The following is a 17,667-nucleotide window of genomic DNA, read 5'->3' as shown; positions in this document are numbered from 1 at the left end:
TTTACTCAGGGACAGCTTCTTCCATATTTTTAACATTCCCATGAGTGTTTTGGGGGATGAGGAAGACCGGCAGACAAAGGCGCTAAGGACCATATTCCAGTTAAACCACCGATCTAGGAAATGGACTTACACCCAGGCAGCGCCACATTTAACCCAATCCAAGCTGCCCTCGGGTACTGATGTACAGCAATGAGCAGGGCGTGGTGCCTGACTTCACAGAGCTCACAGTCAAGCGGGGGACACACAGCCCAGGCCATGAGGAAGGGCTAAAGCCCAAAGTGGGGGGATCCACGGAGAGTGTCCTGGGAGCACAGAGGCAGAGGGCGGGGTATCAGGGTGGGAGCTCAGAGGAGAGGTTTGCGGATGAGAGTAAACGTGCAGAGCGGAGTAAGAAGAGAGAAGAGGCAGATGCCCATGCTTTGAAGGATCCCGCAACCAGGGTCAGGACTGAAGAGGACAAGCCTGCAAAGGAAGGAAGAAGGAACTGCCAGTGAGGCAGGAGGGGAGCCCCCAGAGATGGCCTCCTCTCCCAATCGTGTGCATCGCTCTTAACCAGGAACCCCTGTGCCTCCCAGGGTCCTAGGCAGCTCCGTGTCCAGCCTGGCACAGAGTAAGTGCTCAGCGAAAGGTAGTTAAATAATCAGACAGACACACTCTGGTAGCACACTGGAGGATGGATAAAGGGAGAGGGAAGGTGGGAGGAGAGAACTCTGCTACCCTCACAGGATTTTTGAGGCTCCAGGGAGGTAACGGGAGAGAGAGAACTTTGTAAGCTGCAGTGCCCATGCCTGCCTATGAGCTGAGAATGTTTCTCATTTGTTATTTATGAAGATAAGAGGGGCTCCTTTGGAGCCTCACGTGCTAGGATGGCATCCAGGCCAACCTGGGCCTGGCAGGGCTCACCAAGCCGGAGGAAAGCTTTGACACCATTTGTCCCCTCCCCTCACTGAGACCCAGAGATGACAATCAGTAGCAGGCAGCATTTCTGAAGCAGCTGCTCTGTGCAAGTGTCAAGTGCTCTATTTCCAGTCCTCATCAATCCTCCCCACCACCTTACAATTAGGAGGCATGGCTGTGATCCCATTGCCCAGGTGAAGACACTGAGGGTAGTAAAAATGGCAGAGCCAGAATTCAAATCAGGTCTGTCTGATGTCAGAGTTTGAGCTGTTGACCACAAATGGGAAAGAGCTGAAGACCCCTCGTCTTTAAAGCAGGAGAGGCGGCCTCGTTAACAGGTCAGCTTTCCTGTGGATCCAGGCCTGTGGGAGAGGCACGGCATCGTCGCACTTACCTCACAACGCGTCATCTCTTTAGTCCTCAGGACAATTCAGTGCAGTAGCGAGAACTCATGGCCATGTTAACAGGGGAGGCTTAGAGGAGAGCCGGGGGTGGTCAGAACTCAAGCCCAGGCAGTCTGACCCAGAGCCAGCTCCTAACCACCCCATTACGCCCACAAGGGGGGTGAGCATGAAAACAAATGAACTAAGAACGAACTACAGGGCAGGCTCTGACCAGACCTAGGTGCCAAAATAGCGGAGTGTTGGTGCTGACGGACGCCCTCCACGCCGCTGGGCTTCCGTCCTCGCTCAAGCGCGCCCACGCCCGGGGGGGGAAAAGGGGAGGGAATGCGCAGGCGCGCCCCAAGCCCCGCCCCGGCCGCCCTCACCTGCGCGGCAGAACTCCTCGGCCTCCTGCGGCGCCATGTCCTTGACGCGGCTGCCGTAGGCGAGGCGGGCGTCCTGGTCGTAGGCCTTGAGGGTCTCGCTGGAGCTGTAGGATTTCTGCGGGGCCTTGCCCTCCTCGCTGTCGGCGGACGAGCTGGTGTAGCGGCGCTCGGCGTCGCGGCGCCGGGTCAGCGAGCGGTACGGCTTCCTCTCCTTTACGTCCATGGCCTCCGGCCGGCGCTCCTCCACATCCACAAACAGGGTCCTTGCCGCACTCAGGGCCGAGTGGTCTGGAGCCCGAGAAACCAAAGAAAGGGCGTCAGTTCCGGCCCCAGGGGGCAAAGGCCATCCCCCGGGGTCCATCCCGGACCTCGATTCACCCGGCAGCGCTGTGGACAAGGGGCCTCAGGCTCTGGAGGTGAGGGCGTCGCTCCATGGCCACGCAGCCATAAGTAGCACAGGGGGACTTGCACCCAAGGCCCGTAATGATGAATCCTTTCTCTTCCTGCTACACGACCGAACCTATCTCCCCTGTGGAGATGCCCTCAGCCTCTCCTTCAGTGATGCCTATCAAGGAAGCTGACAACAAAGGCCAGAGGGCACTAGTTTTCCCGATCCCGCTAGATGCGAATCACGTGTGTGCTCCCATCAGGCCTCCGGCTGGGGCGGGGCCTCACACACAACAGGGGCTCTTTAAGAATTTGTGAAATGAACGCCTATATTCAGGCACTGGGGTAAGCGCTTTGCATATAGTATCTCATTCAATTGTCACACGTCCTGAGATATTATTACTGTCTCCAGCCTCCTCTGGAAATGAGCCAAGGTATAAACAACCAATCCACAGTTATCACCACCAGATAATTAAATAATCACCTGCTTATTGTCTGTTTTCTTGCACTCATATGTAAGCAACATGAGAGCAGGGGCCTTACCTGTTCTGCTCACTCCTGATCTCTTGCACCTAAAGTGAAGCCTGGTGCCTTCAATGCATATTTAATTAAACAGCCAACCAGTCTCCATCTGACAGATGAGAAAACTGAGGTCCCAGACCTCCCTCAAGGTGACTCAGGTGGTAAGGATCAAAGTCAGGATCTGAAACCAGGTCTGTTTGGCTCTAAAGCCCGAGTTTTTCCTATTTTATTACGCTCCCTGAGTCCCCTCCCTCCCACCACACAGAAGTGTCCTTCCAGCCAGGCTGGGCCGGGACTACCATGCTGATCAGAGAACTCCCTCACCTCCAGACTCATCCATCTCATTGGAGGCACCATCGGCACCTGGGGAAGGCACAGCACCTGCTGCATATGTCGGGTTTGCCAGGCTGTGTGGCTGGTAGGAAGCTCCTAATCTCCCTTTCTCCTCTTTTCCCCATCTTGACCCTTTTGCCCTAGGCCGACACATTTTTTAAAGCTGTTATGACAGCGTCTTCCTCTTTCCAAATGTCTTCCTTTGGCTCTGGGGTAGCAAACGTAGCCCCCTACAAGAGCCAGGAGGTCAGCACAGGAGGAAAGCAGGATATCCTGCACAAAGGATGATGAGCGCTCTTTCTTGAAACATACAACCTTCTCAGTTCTTTCATTGTTCCACTTTCCAGAGCAACATGGGTACACAAAACCTTCTCCCGCGTCACTGTCCTATTAGAGAAACGACAGAGCAAGAGCTGTCATCAAGGAGTCTCAGTGCCCAGGGTGGGGCCTCTGACCAACAAAGAGGGCGGGCCTGTCCAACGGGGCAGTGGGTGTTCAGTGCCTACCAATGCTGGGACATAGGAGTGTAGGGGGTCTTGTGAATTTTTAAGACAAGCTGGAAATTTGGACTTGGATGTAAAATGTATGATTTTTAAATGTAATCCATTATTATATTTAGGCCAAGTTAAACACACTGATGGGTCAGTTTTGTTCTGAGGGCTAGCGATTTCCGAGTTCTGCCTTTGATCGTGGACATCGAAGGTATCGGTATCCTTTTGGCCTGAGGATGCTCTCTTCCCTCCCAAGAGGGAAGAACCACCTCTTAGGTGGTTCTGAGGATGAAATGAGTTAATACATGTCCCTGGTACATATGATCCCTGATACACAATAGGTGCTCAATACATGTTCGCCATTATTGTCATCAGAAAAAACCCACCTTTTATTTTTAAAAGGTATACTTTGGAAGGCTCCAGCTAGATGTCAGTTATAACTGGAGAAGGAACGTTCCCTCAGACATACGTTAATAAGTCTGAGACACACTTTAGGCTGTTAAATTGGTGGATGACTATGTCTCTTACCAGTGTGTACCTGTTGACTGAAGACATGGGCTCCAAGGCAGAGGCTCAGCAATTGCAAATTAAGAACACAGTCCCCAAACTCATGGCTTCCCTATTACAAAGCAGAGGCGAGGAGAACATTTGCCTTGCTCTCATTTCCTTTTCAGTTTTAATATAGTAATTCAGTAAATATTTACTTTTTTTCAACAGATGGGAGATCAGTCATGGTTCACACTCAAATTGGCATTTTTTTTTAAGTTTTTTTTGATGTGGACCATTTTTAAAGTCTTTATTGAATTTGTTACAATATTGCTTCTATTTTATGTTTTGGTTTTTCAGCCACGAGGCATGTGGGATCTTAGCTCCCCGACCAGGGATCGAACCTGCACCTCCTGCATTGGAAGGCGAAGTCTTAACCACTGGACCGCCAGGGAGGTCCCTCAAATTGGCATTTAATTGAGAGAAAAAGAAGAGGTCGGGATGAAAGAAGTGACAGTGGAGAAAAGCTGCTCTTGGAGCAAGGGTCTGCAGCATAGTGATGCTGAGACCCTGGAGGGGTGGGAGCAGTGCCGGGGAAGGGTGCCAGAAGCACCCGCACACGTCCATGCCTACACAAGTCAGTCCCTGTTTACCCTGCTGACCTCCGGGTTCCCCACATGACCCTTCCTGACCCTCCCTCTGCTTCCTCTCACTGCCCACAGAACAACCCGCCACCCCACCTCGACTCTCACAGACGCACACCCCTACTGCCTGCTGAAACTCTGCGCCAGGTAAGCCCCGAGCACACAAATATGCCTTTGCAGAGGAGTTCATTTCCACAACCCATTACAGACCAGTCTCGCGCTGGGACTGGGGCCCAGAGGTGAGCAGGACACAAGCCTTGCGGGGGCAGCTACCGTGTCTCTGGGGTGCCAGCCATAGGGGCCATCAATGATGAGTGCTTTGATAAAGCATGAACCATAGTTGTATAACTTTCTCCTTGTGCTGACATGGGGGTCATTTCTGGTCTATCTACGGGGAAGGAGAGTGGGCTGTGGCCAAGAGGAGGGAAGAATCATGTTTGCATCGGGTGCTGTGGCTGGTGCTTCCCACACAGACCCACGGGAACTCTAGTTACTTCTTTTTTTTTTTTTTGGCCACGCCTCACAGCATGTGGGATCTTAGTTCCTTGACCAGGGATTGAACCCTCGCCCCTCACTTTGGAAGCGTGGAGTCTTAACCACTGGACCGCCAGGGAAGTCCCCTAATTACTTCTCATTTTAGAGAGCTGACTCAATGAGCCAGTTGGTTGATAAGTTCACACAGCCAGTAAGCCAGTGATTCTAAAATCCACTTTTTTTTTTCTTTTACATGGATCTGGTTCAGATGGATCTGGAAGGTTTGAACAGGTCTGTTAATGTGGGGAAGCCTGGAGACACATGGTGGTGATAGGAAAAGAGGCAGTGACAATACAGTGACTGTTCATCTAATACCTACTCATGCTGGGAACTTTGTACATGTTGTTTCTAATCCCTACAACAACTAGGCAGGTTAGATATTATCCTCTTATTTTATATTTTTCTCTTATTTACTCTTATTTTACAAATGAGATAACAAGCTCAAAGAGATTAAGTGATTTGCTCTAAATCACATGGCTTCCAAATATCAGGGTCTAGATTTGAATCAGAAGAAAATGTTTAAACCTGAAGAAAGGTATTACACACCTAGTACCAGAGGTTAATTCATTCGGTAAATAATCGCTAAGGACTCTTCTCTCCTAACTGTGGTGCAAGCTGCATGAAGGCAAGACACGAGGTTTTCTTGTGCCCTCCCCTCCTCTCCCCCTGTTCTCCCTTCCCCGCCTCCCCCCAACACTGACTTCCTACCCTGCCTTCCAAGCCTTGTGTGAGGCTTCGGTGGACAAGACAAATGAGCTTCCTACTCCTTGGAGCTTCTAGACAGTGGGCAAGTCAGACAGGGAGAGAGGCAGGGGAAGGACACCAGAGTGGCCCCTAACCTAGGTCAGGTGGGCCAAAGGTGGAGAGATGATTAAGGGACCACTGCTCAGAGAAAGTGACATCTAAACCATGACCAAAGAAAGTCAAGGAAAAGTGAGACAGGCCAGATGGTTTTGAGGTAAGGAGAGAAAAGAAGTCTAGATCTGTGACTTCCCCGTTTATTCTCACCTACGGTAAACATTTATTTCACACACATAAATCTACAACGTTCTAACTAAAACAAAAATTTCAAAAACCATGCCTAACCTTTCCTCAAGGGTGGAATCTGATATTTTCTATCTTATTCTATTTGACTAAAAGAGAATTATGGATGGATTGCCAACCTACAGTTTGAAAAAGACCATTCTAGGTCACAACCTGCATGAAATTGGGAGGGGTGAGGGAGTTTGGGAACAGACAGAATCCAAACTTCAGTGAGGGAAAGAGGTCTAAGATCAAGCTTGAGAGGTGAGGAGTGAGCAGCCTGGTAGAAAAAATAAAAAGGCACTTCCATGAATGATGATAACACAGGTGGACAGTAAAATGTAAAAGTGCAGGTGGCAGAAAGCCTGGATCTGGCGATCCCAGGGGAGCATGTCCTCTAGCTGGTTTTCTGGTGCCGGGAACTGGCCTGGAAGAAAGACAAGGAGGATGTGGGAGTCGGGGAGAGAAGAGGAGATGGGGAAGCAAAGCTTTTGGTGTTTGCGAGAAACTCAAAAAGCCAACTTGGGCCCTTTACATGGGCTCCAGCAATATTTATGAGAGGCAGTGGCCTGGAGCATTCACAGGGAGATGTCATCAGACCTACAGACCTGCTGAGGACCCTTTGTCCCTGCCAAAGCCTCAGGGGAACAGGGGCTGTTACAACCCTGGATTTCCTCGCAACCTCGGAAATGACCAGAGACAAGCCAGGAAATTGACTGAATTCTTACTGGACTAAAGTTTTATAAGTTTTCCTTAACATAAGCACATGGTGATATTTTCAGTTCTTAGTGTGTCAAAAAGGGCTCATAAATATTTGAGCTAAAATGTGTTCTGCAAAATATAAGTCCTAGGCAGTATCTGTGTGTGTATGTGTGCATAAAGTCATCATAAATTTTTACTTTCCTTAGTCCTTCGAAGTTTGCTCTTGCAAGTCCCTTGTTTACAACTCCAGTGTGATATGAAGGGGAATGCCAGGGAGAGAGGCACCTAGTCTGTGCCAGGTACTGTGCTGGGCTATGAACAAACCAAAGAGGTAGGCACCGTATCCCCACCTTACAGATTTGGAAACTGAGCCTCGGAGAAACGAAGGGATGCTCAAGTTCACACAAAATGCCAAGACTGGAATCTGATTGCTCTCTTTTCCCTGTGGTAGCCCCCAGAGCACATTTCCCTGATCTGTCACATTAGGGAATCCTTGGCCTTTTAAAATGGTAAGAGAGTGATTATAATAAGGGTGGCTAAAGGCAAGGTCTTTACATGCATTCCCTCGTTTAACCCTCACCAGGCCCTTGAACCATTCTCACTTGATAGATGAAAGAAACTGGGATTTTGAGTGGTTAAATGCCTTGCCCAGAGGACCACAGCAAGGACGGGGCAGAGTGAGGATTCAGACCTGGGTCTGTGCGACCCTCAGGCTCAAGCTTTTCATCAGAACCTGTCCTGCTTCTCATACAGGTCACCCCTTATTCTAGTTTGCTTAACTGTTCTATTCTTTCACTTAGGGTTTTAAGCAGTATTAATTCTTCTGATGAACCTTCAGAAGAATTCTTCAGTTAGCACCTGACCTGGGCTTTTACAGCTTCATCTCCAAGTGTCCCCACCCAGAAAGCCGGCACTGTGGGCCAGGGGAAGGGCTTTCTTGGGAACACAGTGGAGTGTGGCCCTGTGCCCAGCCTGGCTGTGGGGACATCCCTAATCAGTGGCTGGCAGGCAGGTGACAGATGGTACCGCTGCCCACAGAAGCCATGTCACCCTTCTGTTGGAAGGCTTGTCACAGGTCAGGCATCAAAGGGCCGCTGGTTGCTGTACAGGCACCGCTCCTCCAATCCTGGCTGGGGGAGCTCCCACCAGGGCAGCCCCGACCCCTCCCAGGGCTGAGCGCGCGCAGGACAGGGGACACATTCGGCCCTCGGCCAACAGGAGCTATTACAGGGGCTCCGGGGTATCTGGATTCCTCCATCTATAGTTTCTCCTCTCAAAGCTGTTTATGAGCCAAATGATTCCCCTTTACACATGGTGGCATCTCAGAGTCAGAACATGTGCCATTTATTGTCTTAAGCTTGAAAGCACCATCAAAGGTCAGCAGGTTCATGTCCCATCCCCACCAGGCGGTCACACCCCCTCCAAAGCTGGGGACCTCATTCCCTCCAGGGACAGCTCTAGCTGTGAGATTGTGCTTCCTGACGTGGAGCTGGACCTGCCTCCTTTCAGCTTCCTTCCACAAGCCTCAGCTCTGCTCCTTGGGGTCTCAGGAAATAAGTCTTAACAATTTGCCCTGGCAAGAGCCTTACAGACTGAAGAGGCACCAGTCTGTGCATCCTTGAGTCTTCTCATCAGACTGAACATTCCACCTTCCCAGTAACCTTTCCCCAGGTTCATCTATCTCACTCCCTCTTTCCCACCTAACAAGGCTTTATAAGATCCAGGGTAAGGTCTCTCACCTTCTGAGACGGCTCACACTCTGTGGAGTGTTTTCTCTCCCAGCGCCGCTCTCACCTTTTGAGACAGACAGCATTCTGTCTGTGGAATGTGGTGTACCTCTCTAAATAAATCCCCTTCTTAGCTGTCACTTTGCCTCTCACTGAATTCTTTCTGTCTTGAGACATAAAGAACCTGAGCTTCAGTAAGTCCTGACATCAGGAACTAAGGCCCTCACCCAGGTGGAGGACGGAATGATATCAACCTTCCTGACCTCAATCAACTACAGCTTGGACTCTGTTGACCTCTGCCCCAATTCTATGCTGAATTCTCCTCTGCTCGAGCCCCCTCATGAATACGCACGCACCCTTAGTTTAAAACTTCCCCAAAAACTTTGCAGTTTGGGGAGACACTGCTTTGGGAAAAGACCCCTGGTGTTCTCCTTACGTGCTTCAAGTAATTAATCCTTCCTTCTCCCCAACCCCCCCAAAAAAATCCAGGGTGAGACTTGGGAACAAGTAGTTTGACCAGAAGCAGTCAGAGGGACAGACACACCTACAGGTGATTCCAGCACAGTGAACACAAAAGAGCAGCTGACACAGACAGTTGGGGGTCAGAGAGGGACACCAGTTTGGGTGTCCTGGAGGAGGTGACACCTGAGCTGAGGAGGGAAGTCCGAGCAGGAGTTAAACAGGGGACAGGGAGAGGGGAGTGCCCACATGCCTCTCGTGGGGTGTAGTCTGCATGTCCCTCACCCCCCTCTCTCCTGCACCGGACACCATATTCCCACGGGGCACACCCACCAGGGGGCCTCAGGATGTGCTGTCTGCTGGGACTCAGTTTTTCCATGAACAACACCTGGAGAAACGGTCTCTTCTGCAGTGCAGCCCCTACTGAAAGGGCCCTCTTTCCTTCTCCCTAGAAAACCCAGTCAAGGGTCAAGCCTGAAACCCAGATTATTTGAGTGTTAGCTCTCTGTAAAAAGTGCACAAGGGCCCTACACCGATTTCTGATTTTCTATCGGTTTGTTCTGGGACCACATGATGAGATAATCAGGGGCAGGGAGAGATAGTCGAGCTGATTAATCGCGCATCCCCTGTGGTGTCCAAGGCTTATCCTGTAATTACCTGGGGTTCCTGTGTTAGGCCTCCACTCTGCAAGGCGGGGAGCACTGAACAGGGAGAGCTGGAGGGGAAAACCAGCCCCCAAGGGAAGCAGGCACTAGTTTAAGCCTCCTGGAAATGGTGAGGCTCTTGGTTTTAACACTAACTCCCTCGATCCCACAGTTCAGTCCTAACTCCCAGAGGCGTGAAGGTGGCAACCGCTGTGCCCTCCGAGAGCTGCCCAGGGCCCTGCGTTCATGGAGAGGAGAAGCTGGAGCTCGGAGGCTGTGACCTGCTGACGGCCACAGCCAACAAGTGAAGAGGCAGGAGCCCTCAGTTTCACACACACACACACACACACACACACACACAAACACAAACACACACACACTCAGCCACACAGTGGAATTCCAAGAGCTCTGTCAAGGCCCAGGAGTTCTGTAAAAGTGCAAAGATTGCAAAGCCCCTTGGGGAGGTGCCAGGAGCGGTGCTTGCAGCAGACAAAGCTTGTTAGCGAAGGTGTCCCAGAAAGGGATGTCCAGCTGGAAAGCAAGGGAGACAGAAGTGGCTTTGGCAGAATTTCGCTTATACCTCCACGTACTCAAGTTGCAAAGAGGCGGAGGAAAAGGCCCACAACGATGGGAAAACCCCAACTGCCTGAAGCTGTGGCCATTTCCAATAATTAAAGGCAGACTTAATAGATATCAGGGCCCTCTTTCCAGCAGCTGGGTGGTCAGGCAATTTTTATTTCAATAATTAGCTGCTATAAGTCACACAGAACTGGAGACAGATAAAGGGAGGGCCAGTGTCTCATGGAGCTAATTGTGCCCAGAGTTCTACATGCCTAATCAAGCTTGCACCGCTCCCATCCCTTTCATCCAAGGCCTCAAAGGACTTCGCCTGTGGTAATTAAGTCTCCTAAGTGCCGTAAAGAAAGGGATTCTCCTTGGCAGTCTGAGTGAAGAAGAGGAGGCTGGGGTGGAGATGGGGCAGGTGGCCATGCCGCTGGCCCCCAGGCTGGGGACAGAGGGCAAGGAAGAGGCCCCGACCCCGACACTGGGCCCTTTAAGCCTCTGGCCTGGTGCATTTTGCCCCAAGACAGGACAAGTGCAGACCTTGTGGTGTCGCTGGCCACCTCCTGTGGAGCCTGGCTCAACCTGCCCCAACGTGGAGACAGTCCAGATGGCCAACCAAAGCCTTTCTAAATGTCGCAAGCTGGATGGTCTCTGGGGGATATATTTGTTAGATGCATCCAATCAGGTGGGGGTAATTCAGATTCCACTATCCTAGATTCTTACAGGTAGAGGGAACATAAAGGATGTCGTGGCCCAGCCCCATCTGATGCATGCATTCCTCTGCGTCCCCATGGACACCAGCCAGCCTTTGCGTGATCTCCGATGATACCACTTACCTCTAACATGTTTCATCCCCTAAGTTTGGCCTTAGTTCATTCCGATAGTGAGCTGAAATTTGCTTCCTTCAAAAGCCTTCCCACTGACCCTAACTCTGCCTTCAAACCTCACAGACAAGCCCAATCCCTCCCCTCCAGATCACGATTTCTCTCCCCCAAGCTTCAGAGAACAGTGGAGCACAGTGGTGAAAACCACAAGCTACATCAAAAGCACAATCCCCACACCAACAAAAAAGGATAAAATTGGACCTCACCAAAATCCAAACTCATGCTCTGTGAAAGACTGTTAAAAGGATGAAAAGACAAGCTACAAAGTGGGAGAAAATATTTGCAAACCACATATCCAACAAAAGCCTAGCATCTAGAGCACATAAAGAACTCTCAAAACCCAACAGTAAAAAACCAAACCAAAACAAAACCCAAACAACCCAATTAGAAAATGGCCAAAAGATATGAACAGATATTTCACTGCAGAGGATATACAGATGGCAAATAAGCACATGAAAAGATGTTCAACATCACCGGCCAGCAGGGAAATGCAAATGAAAACCACAATGTCACCACACACCCGTCAGACGAGCTAAAATGTAAAATAGTGGCAACTCTGAATGCTGGCAAGGATGCAGAGACCCTGGATCACCTATACATTTCTGATAGGAATATAAAATATGACGGCCCTTCTGGAAAACAGTTTGGCAGTTTTTTATGAAACTAAACGTGTAATTACTGTACAACGTAGCGATTGCACTCTTGGGCATTTATCCCTCAGAAATGAAAACTCAGGTTCACACAAGAACCTGTACAGAGATGTTCATAGAAGCCTTACTCATAATAGCTAAAAGCTGGAAACAGTCCAGATGTCTTTCAACAGCTGAATGGCTATGTAAATGGAATGCCACGGAATACTACTTGGTGAGAAAAAGGAATGAGTTAATGATATGAATGAATCTCTAGAGGATTATGCTGAGTGAAAAAAGCCAATCACAAAATGTTACATACAATATGATTCCATTTATATAACATTTTTGAAATGACAACATTTTAGCAATGGAGAACAGATTAGTAGTTGCCAGGGGTTAGGGATGGGGTAGGGGTGGGAGGTAGGTGGGTGTGGCTATAAAAGGGCAGTGAGAGGGATGCTTGTGGTGATGGAAATATTCCCTATCTTGACTGGACGCAGATGATAAAATAGGGTAGAAGTAAACACATGCATACATACAAATAAGTACAAGTAAAATTGGGGAACTCTGAATAAAATGAATGGATTGTACCAATGTCCATATCCTGGTTGTGATATCTATTCTCTTACAATAGTTTTGGAACATGTTGCTGCTGGGGGAAACTGGGAATAGGGTACCCAGGATATATCTGTACTATTTTTTACAACTGTGCATGAACTACAATTATCTCTTTTTTAAATTTTTATTGGAGCATAGTTGATTTACAATGTTGTGTTAGTTTCAGGTGTACAGCAAAGTGAATCAGTTATACATATGCATATATCCACTCTTTTTTAGAGTCTTCTCCCATATAGGTCATTACAAAGTACTCAGTAGAGTTCCCTGTGATATACAGTAAGTCCTTATTAGTTATCTATTTTATATACAGTAGTGTGTGTCTGTCAATCCCAATCTCCCAATTTATCCCTCCCCCCACCTTTTCCCCTGGTAACCATACATTTGTTTTCTACATCCATGACTCTACTTCTGTTTTGTAAATAAGTTCATTTTTACCTTTTTTTTTATATATATATTCCACATATAAGCAATATCATCCACTCCTGGGCATATACCAGGAGAAAACCATAATTCAAAAAGATACATGCACCCCAATGTTCATTGCGGCACTATTTACAATAGCCAGAACATGAAAGCAACCTAAATGTTCATCAACAGAGGAATGGATAAAGAAGATGTAATGTATATATACAATGGAATACTACTCAGTCATAAAAAAGAATGAAATTTTGCCATTTGCAACAACCTGGATGGACTTGTAGGGTATTATGCTAAGTGAAATAACTCAGACAAAGAGAGACAAATATTGTATAATATCACTTTATATGTGGAATCTAAAAAAATACAACAAACTAGTGAATATAAAAAAAGAAGCAGACTCACAGATACAGAGAACAAACTAGTAGTTACCGGTGAAGAGAGGGAAGGGAGGAGGGGCAAGTTAAGGATAGGAGAGTAAGAGGTACAAACTATTATGTATAAAATAAGCTACAAGGATATATTGTGCAACACAGGAATATAGCCAATAGTTTATAATAACGATAAATGGAGCATAACCTTTAAAAATTGTGAATCACTATATTGTATGCCTGTGATTTATATAATATTGTACATCAATATAACTCAATAAAAAAAAATAAATTAAAAAAAAAAGGTCAGCCTGGAAGAGAAAAAAAGTAGGTTTTTTGAGTCAGGCAAACCTAGGTTTGAACCTTGAACCTACTATGTATTTCCTGTGCAACTTTGGACAAAGAAACTGTCTGAGCTTCAGTTTCCTCATCTATAAAATGGGGATAGTATCTACTATCTTACAGGGCTTTCTTGAGGCTTAAATGAGGCAATCCATGGCAATACTTAAGTCTATGCATGGTGCATAAGTAAGGACTCAATAAACAACAGAAGTAAATGTTATATTATTCTTCAGGATAATTATCTCTGTGCCTTCTCCTGATTCAATTCCCAACTAAATTCAACTTCAACTTCCTAAATTCAACTCTGGAAGTTAGGTATGGGGGTAGATTGCTCTAGTAATGATACCTCCCTGTATTACACCCTTGTGTAGTCTCCCTGCTGACTCCAGGGTTGGCCATGTGATTGCACTGACCAAGGGAATATTAGCAGCAATCAGGAATCAGAGGCATGAAAAACCCTTGAGTGTTTGGGCTTGCCTGTTTTGCTACTTTTGGAAAACATCCATCATGTAGCAAGACCCACGTTGTCCAGCTTATTGCTAGAGACCCAAGGCTGAGCCAACCAGCCGCATAGACTGCAGCCACAGGAGTGAGCCCAGAGGACAGTGGCTGGACCACCCAGCTCCGCCCAGCCCAAATTTCTGACCCCCAGAAACAAGAACCAATAAGTGGTCATTTTAATCCCAAACTCCTAATTAGTTTGGAATTAAAATATATACACTACTATATAAAATAGATAACCAACAAGGACCTACTGTATAGCACAGGGAACTATACTCAAAATCTTGTAATAACCTATAATGGAAGAGAATGTGAAAAAAGAATACATATATTTATATATATATGTATAACAGAATCACTTTGCTGTACACCTGAAACTAATACAACATCATAAATCAACTATATGTCAATAAAAATTTGAAAAAAATGGTCATTTTAAGCCACTATATTTTACAGAGATCTGTTACATACAAAGGCTAACTGATATAGGTATTATAATTTCCATATTACAGATGAGGAAACTGAGGCTCAGATCATTAAAGTACCTTAAAAAATAAGAGGAAATGTTATGAGGACAAAAAGAGTAACACCTAATGTTTAAACAGTACTTCAGAGCTTACACATTTTTCCACATTTTGGTGCCATTTAATCCACCATCCTGTACTTCTCTTTTTTGGAATTTTTCAAAACTACATTTATGTTTAAGTAGTTGCTTAATTATATGCTCTAAGCAGGTGGGGATCATGTCTATCTGGTTCAGCACCGAATCTCAACTTTGAACCTTGAAAATAGTAGGCACCTAATAAATAATGACTGGCTGGATAAATGAACAAATACCTCTGAGAAGGTATGTCATGATCCTATATTAGACAGAAAATTGATGTTCAGAGAGGTGAAGTGCTTGTTTCAAAGTCACACAGCCAGCAAGAGGCAGTGCTTAGATGCAGCCCAGGTCTTTGACTCTCAGTGCAGAGGTCTGCCTTAAATTCTCTGTGCATCCTGAGGGTTAGACAGTAAAAGGAAATGAATTACTACCCCACAGTTAGAAGGAATGTTGTTGGATGAATTCCATATGTTTCAGGAATGCCAATCCCCAAGCTAAGAGGATTCTGATCAAACCAAGCTTCCAGCTGGACAGAAATGTGCTGTGATGTGAACCCCGGTGCATGGGATCAGAGGTGCCTGTTAGCACAAGTCTCACGTCATTGGTACCATCCAGCCCCAAATCCCCATGGGGCGTCCCAGTCAAATGCATAACCACCCAGCAGGCACAGGCCCACTAAGCAGCTCTGCTCTCAGCCGTGGGCCAGGCCGTGAGTTCCTTTGAGAGGAACCAGCAGATGTTAGCACCGAGCTCTGAGGACAGACACCGTGCTCCTCCAGAACCAGCAGGCTGCCCGAGCACCACAGTGGGCTCACATGGGCTGAGCAGAGCCCCCTCGGTGGCCGCAGCTGCCTCTCCGCCTTCCAGGAGGGCCTCGAGCCTGTCCTCTCTGTGGGGAAGCTCTGGCCCTTGGCCCCTCTGCTGGCTAATGTTACACCTGGGTCGCCCCAGTCCTGCTTCCTGGGGCCAGACCCTCACTTTGTTCTCTTTATTGTAGCCCTAAATTTGTTTTCATTGACAAACTCTGCCTGTCACTCCATTAATTCTGCTTTTTTTTAGGGCTGTTAATAAGCTCAGTTGTTAACGGTACCAGTCTTTAAGGTGATGCCAGCCTGGAGAGGAAGTGGGATGGGGGTGCTGCTGGCTCCTCTCCAGGGCGGGAACCCAGGGGTATCACATATCTAGGACCCAGCCTGGCCTCTACTAGGCAACTCCTCAGATTTGTCCAGTGTGTTCTTTCGAATGCGAAGCCCCTTCCTATCTCAAAAGTCACCAAGACACCATAAAGCTGAGACAAGTGGAGTGTAGGTCATCACTGTTTCCAGCTTACAGAGGAGGGCATTCCCAGTAGAGAGAAAGCAGCGCAGAGCCGTTAAGAGCATCGACCCTGCAGCCAGACAGCCAGGGTTCAAATCCCAGCTCTGTCACTCCCCAGCTGTGTACCCTGGGCACATTATTTAACCTCTCAATGCCTCATACTAAAGTGGAGAGAATACTTGTACTTACAAGGTAGAGTTTTTGGGAGGACTGAATGAGTTAATATGTGCAAAGTACTTAGAAAAGGCTTAGCACTTGGCTGCCATGATGATGATGATGATGATGATGACAATTATTATTATTATTATTATTATTATTATTATTATTATAAGGTATTGCGTTCTGGCCCTGATGCAGGTTTGGATTTCTCTACCCCATTCACACTAATGTATTAGGACACCTATATCCCTATTTAGCATCATGTATCTACTCATTCCGTCACTGAGCAAATATTTACTAGAAATGTACTATGTGCCCAGAGCTGTGCTGGGATGCAAGGACTGTTGTTCCAGAAAGACAGAAAGGGCACCAGTTTTGAACAATGCTCCAGTTTGAATCTCAGCCCTGCATTTACTAGGTATGAACCATGGGCAGGTCATTCTGGGCCTTACTTTCTTCATCTGTGAGATGGGGAATTATCTGTAGCCCTGCCATCCTGCCTCTTCCGAGGACCCACGTGGTCATCTGGGGGCCTGGAGAGGGAGTATGTTCCAGAACCTTTCCAGACCAGAGCCCCAGCCCTCCTCCAACTCTGGCCAGCCGGGAGGAGAGGAGAGTGGTCCCTAAAGCAGTGGCCTTGGGAAACCTGAACCACCTTCAAAGAGAGAGATTTAGTTGGCTCAAGCTCTGTGTCCTCTCTGAGGGAGCATCACAAAGCAGGGACCAGACCCCAGGAGGGCCAGGCCCCTCAGGGAGGCCACATGGCTGAAAACTGGCCCCTTTGCCTCAGTCTTCTTGAGTTGTGTGCCCTTCAGCCTGATGCCGGAGGAAGGAGCCTGCTGCCTTTCTTTTTCTTTCTTCTTATCCTGAGTGCAACAGAACAGTGTTTAAATCGGAGCCTTAAAATGAGAAGCAAATGAGAAGGGCTTGCAGAATGATGTTTAGCACCATCTAGAAAAAGTCCAGGTTTAAAATTTACAGTCTATGACAAGCAATTGGATTTACCTTGCCAGAGAGAGAGGCCCTGGGGCCACACTGAGAAAACATAATGCTGGGGCATTTCCTAAACCTGGCACTTTAGAGTTTACACAGCACTGACAATCAGGCGACCTCTGCTCACCCTCTACTGCCCTGAGAGGTAGGTTTTACAACCTCATTTCAACAGGGAAGTGTGGCAGGCAGGCAGGAATGTGGGGTTCTGGCTCAGGAGAACTCTACTTTGAGATCTGGCTTTGTGATCCTAAGCAAACGCCAATAATACATAAATGGTGAATACAAACTGTGGCTCTTATCCACTGAGCACCCAGTATGTGCCTGGTGATCCTTGTTTGCCAAATTGTTGCCATCTGATATAAACTGAGGATCAGAGGGGGCAAGGATTTGCCCTGAGTCACACAGCTTTTTAAGAGAGCTAGGATTCAGAGCCCCACACGGAGAGTCTCAGTTTTTTAAGCCATATCATGGAGATGATGAAGATCAGTTATATCCAGAGGTTGGAGTGTCACAGGAGCAGGTGGATGCGGCTTGGAAGTCCTATACAAATATTTGTTATCCCTACTGAGAAAATTAAGGCTCCCAGAGGTGAAGTGATGTGTCCAAGGTCACCCAGCTGGCAAGCAGCAGAGCTGGGACTTGATCTC

The 17,667-nt window shown here is 47.7% G+C and overlaps 1 protein-coding gene across 2 annotated transcripts in view; it reads right to left on the bottom strand.

Annotated features, from left to right (window-relative positions):
- TENM4 (teneurin transmembrane protein 4) overlaps positions 1 to 17,667 on the bottom strand; it is a 740,746-nt gene that overhangs the window by 389,116 nt on the left and 333,963 nt on the right. Inside the window, exons 1-2 of one of the 2 annotated variants that reach the window (XM_082410301.1) lie at positions 2,900 to 9,133; positions 1,667 to 1,954 (exon numbers count right to left, since the gene is read on the bottom strand). In XM_082410301.1, the coding sequence (XP_082266427.1) occupies positions 1,667 to 1,954; positions 2,900 to 3,062 (451 nt within the window). In that variant the 5' untranslated portion in view covers positions 3,063 to 9,133. Of the gene's footprint in view, positions 1 to 1,666; positions 1,955 to 2,899; positions 9,134 to 17,667 lie in introns of those variants that run through there. The other variant, XM_082410302.1, reaches the window with a different exon arrangement.

The sequence above is a fragment of the Balaenoptera physalus genome, assembly GCF_965194825.1.
Source record: "Balaenoptera physalus genome assembly, chromosome: 10".
NCBI classification, from domain to species: Eukaryota; Metazoa; Chordata; class Mammalia; order Artiodactyla; family Balaenopteridae; genus Balaenoptera; species Balaenoptera physalus.
Note: the sequence above shows the minus strand (reverse complement) of the source record. Positions and strands in the feature narration are given on the sequence as shown.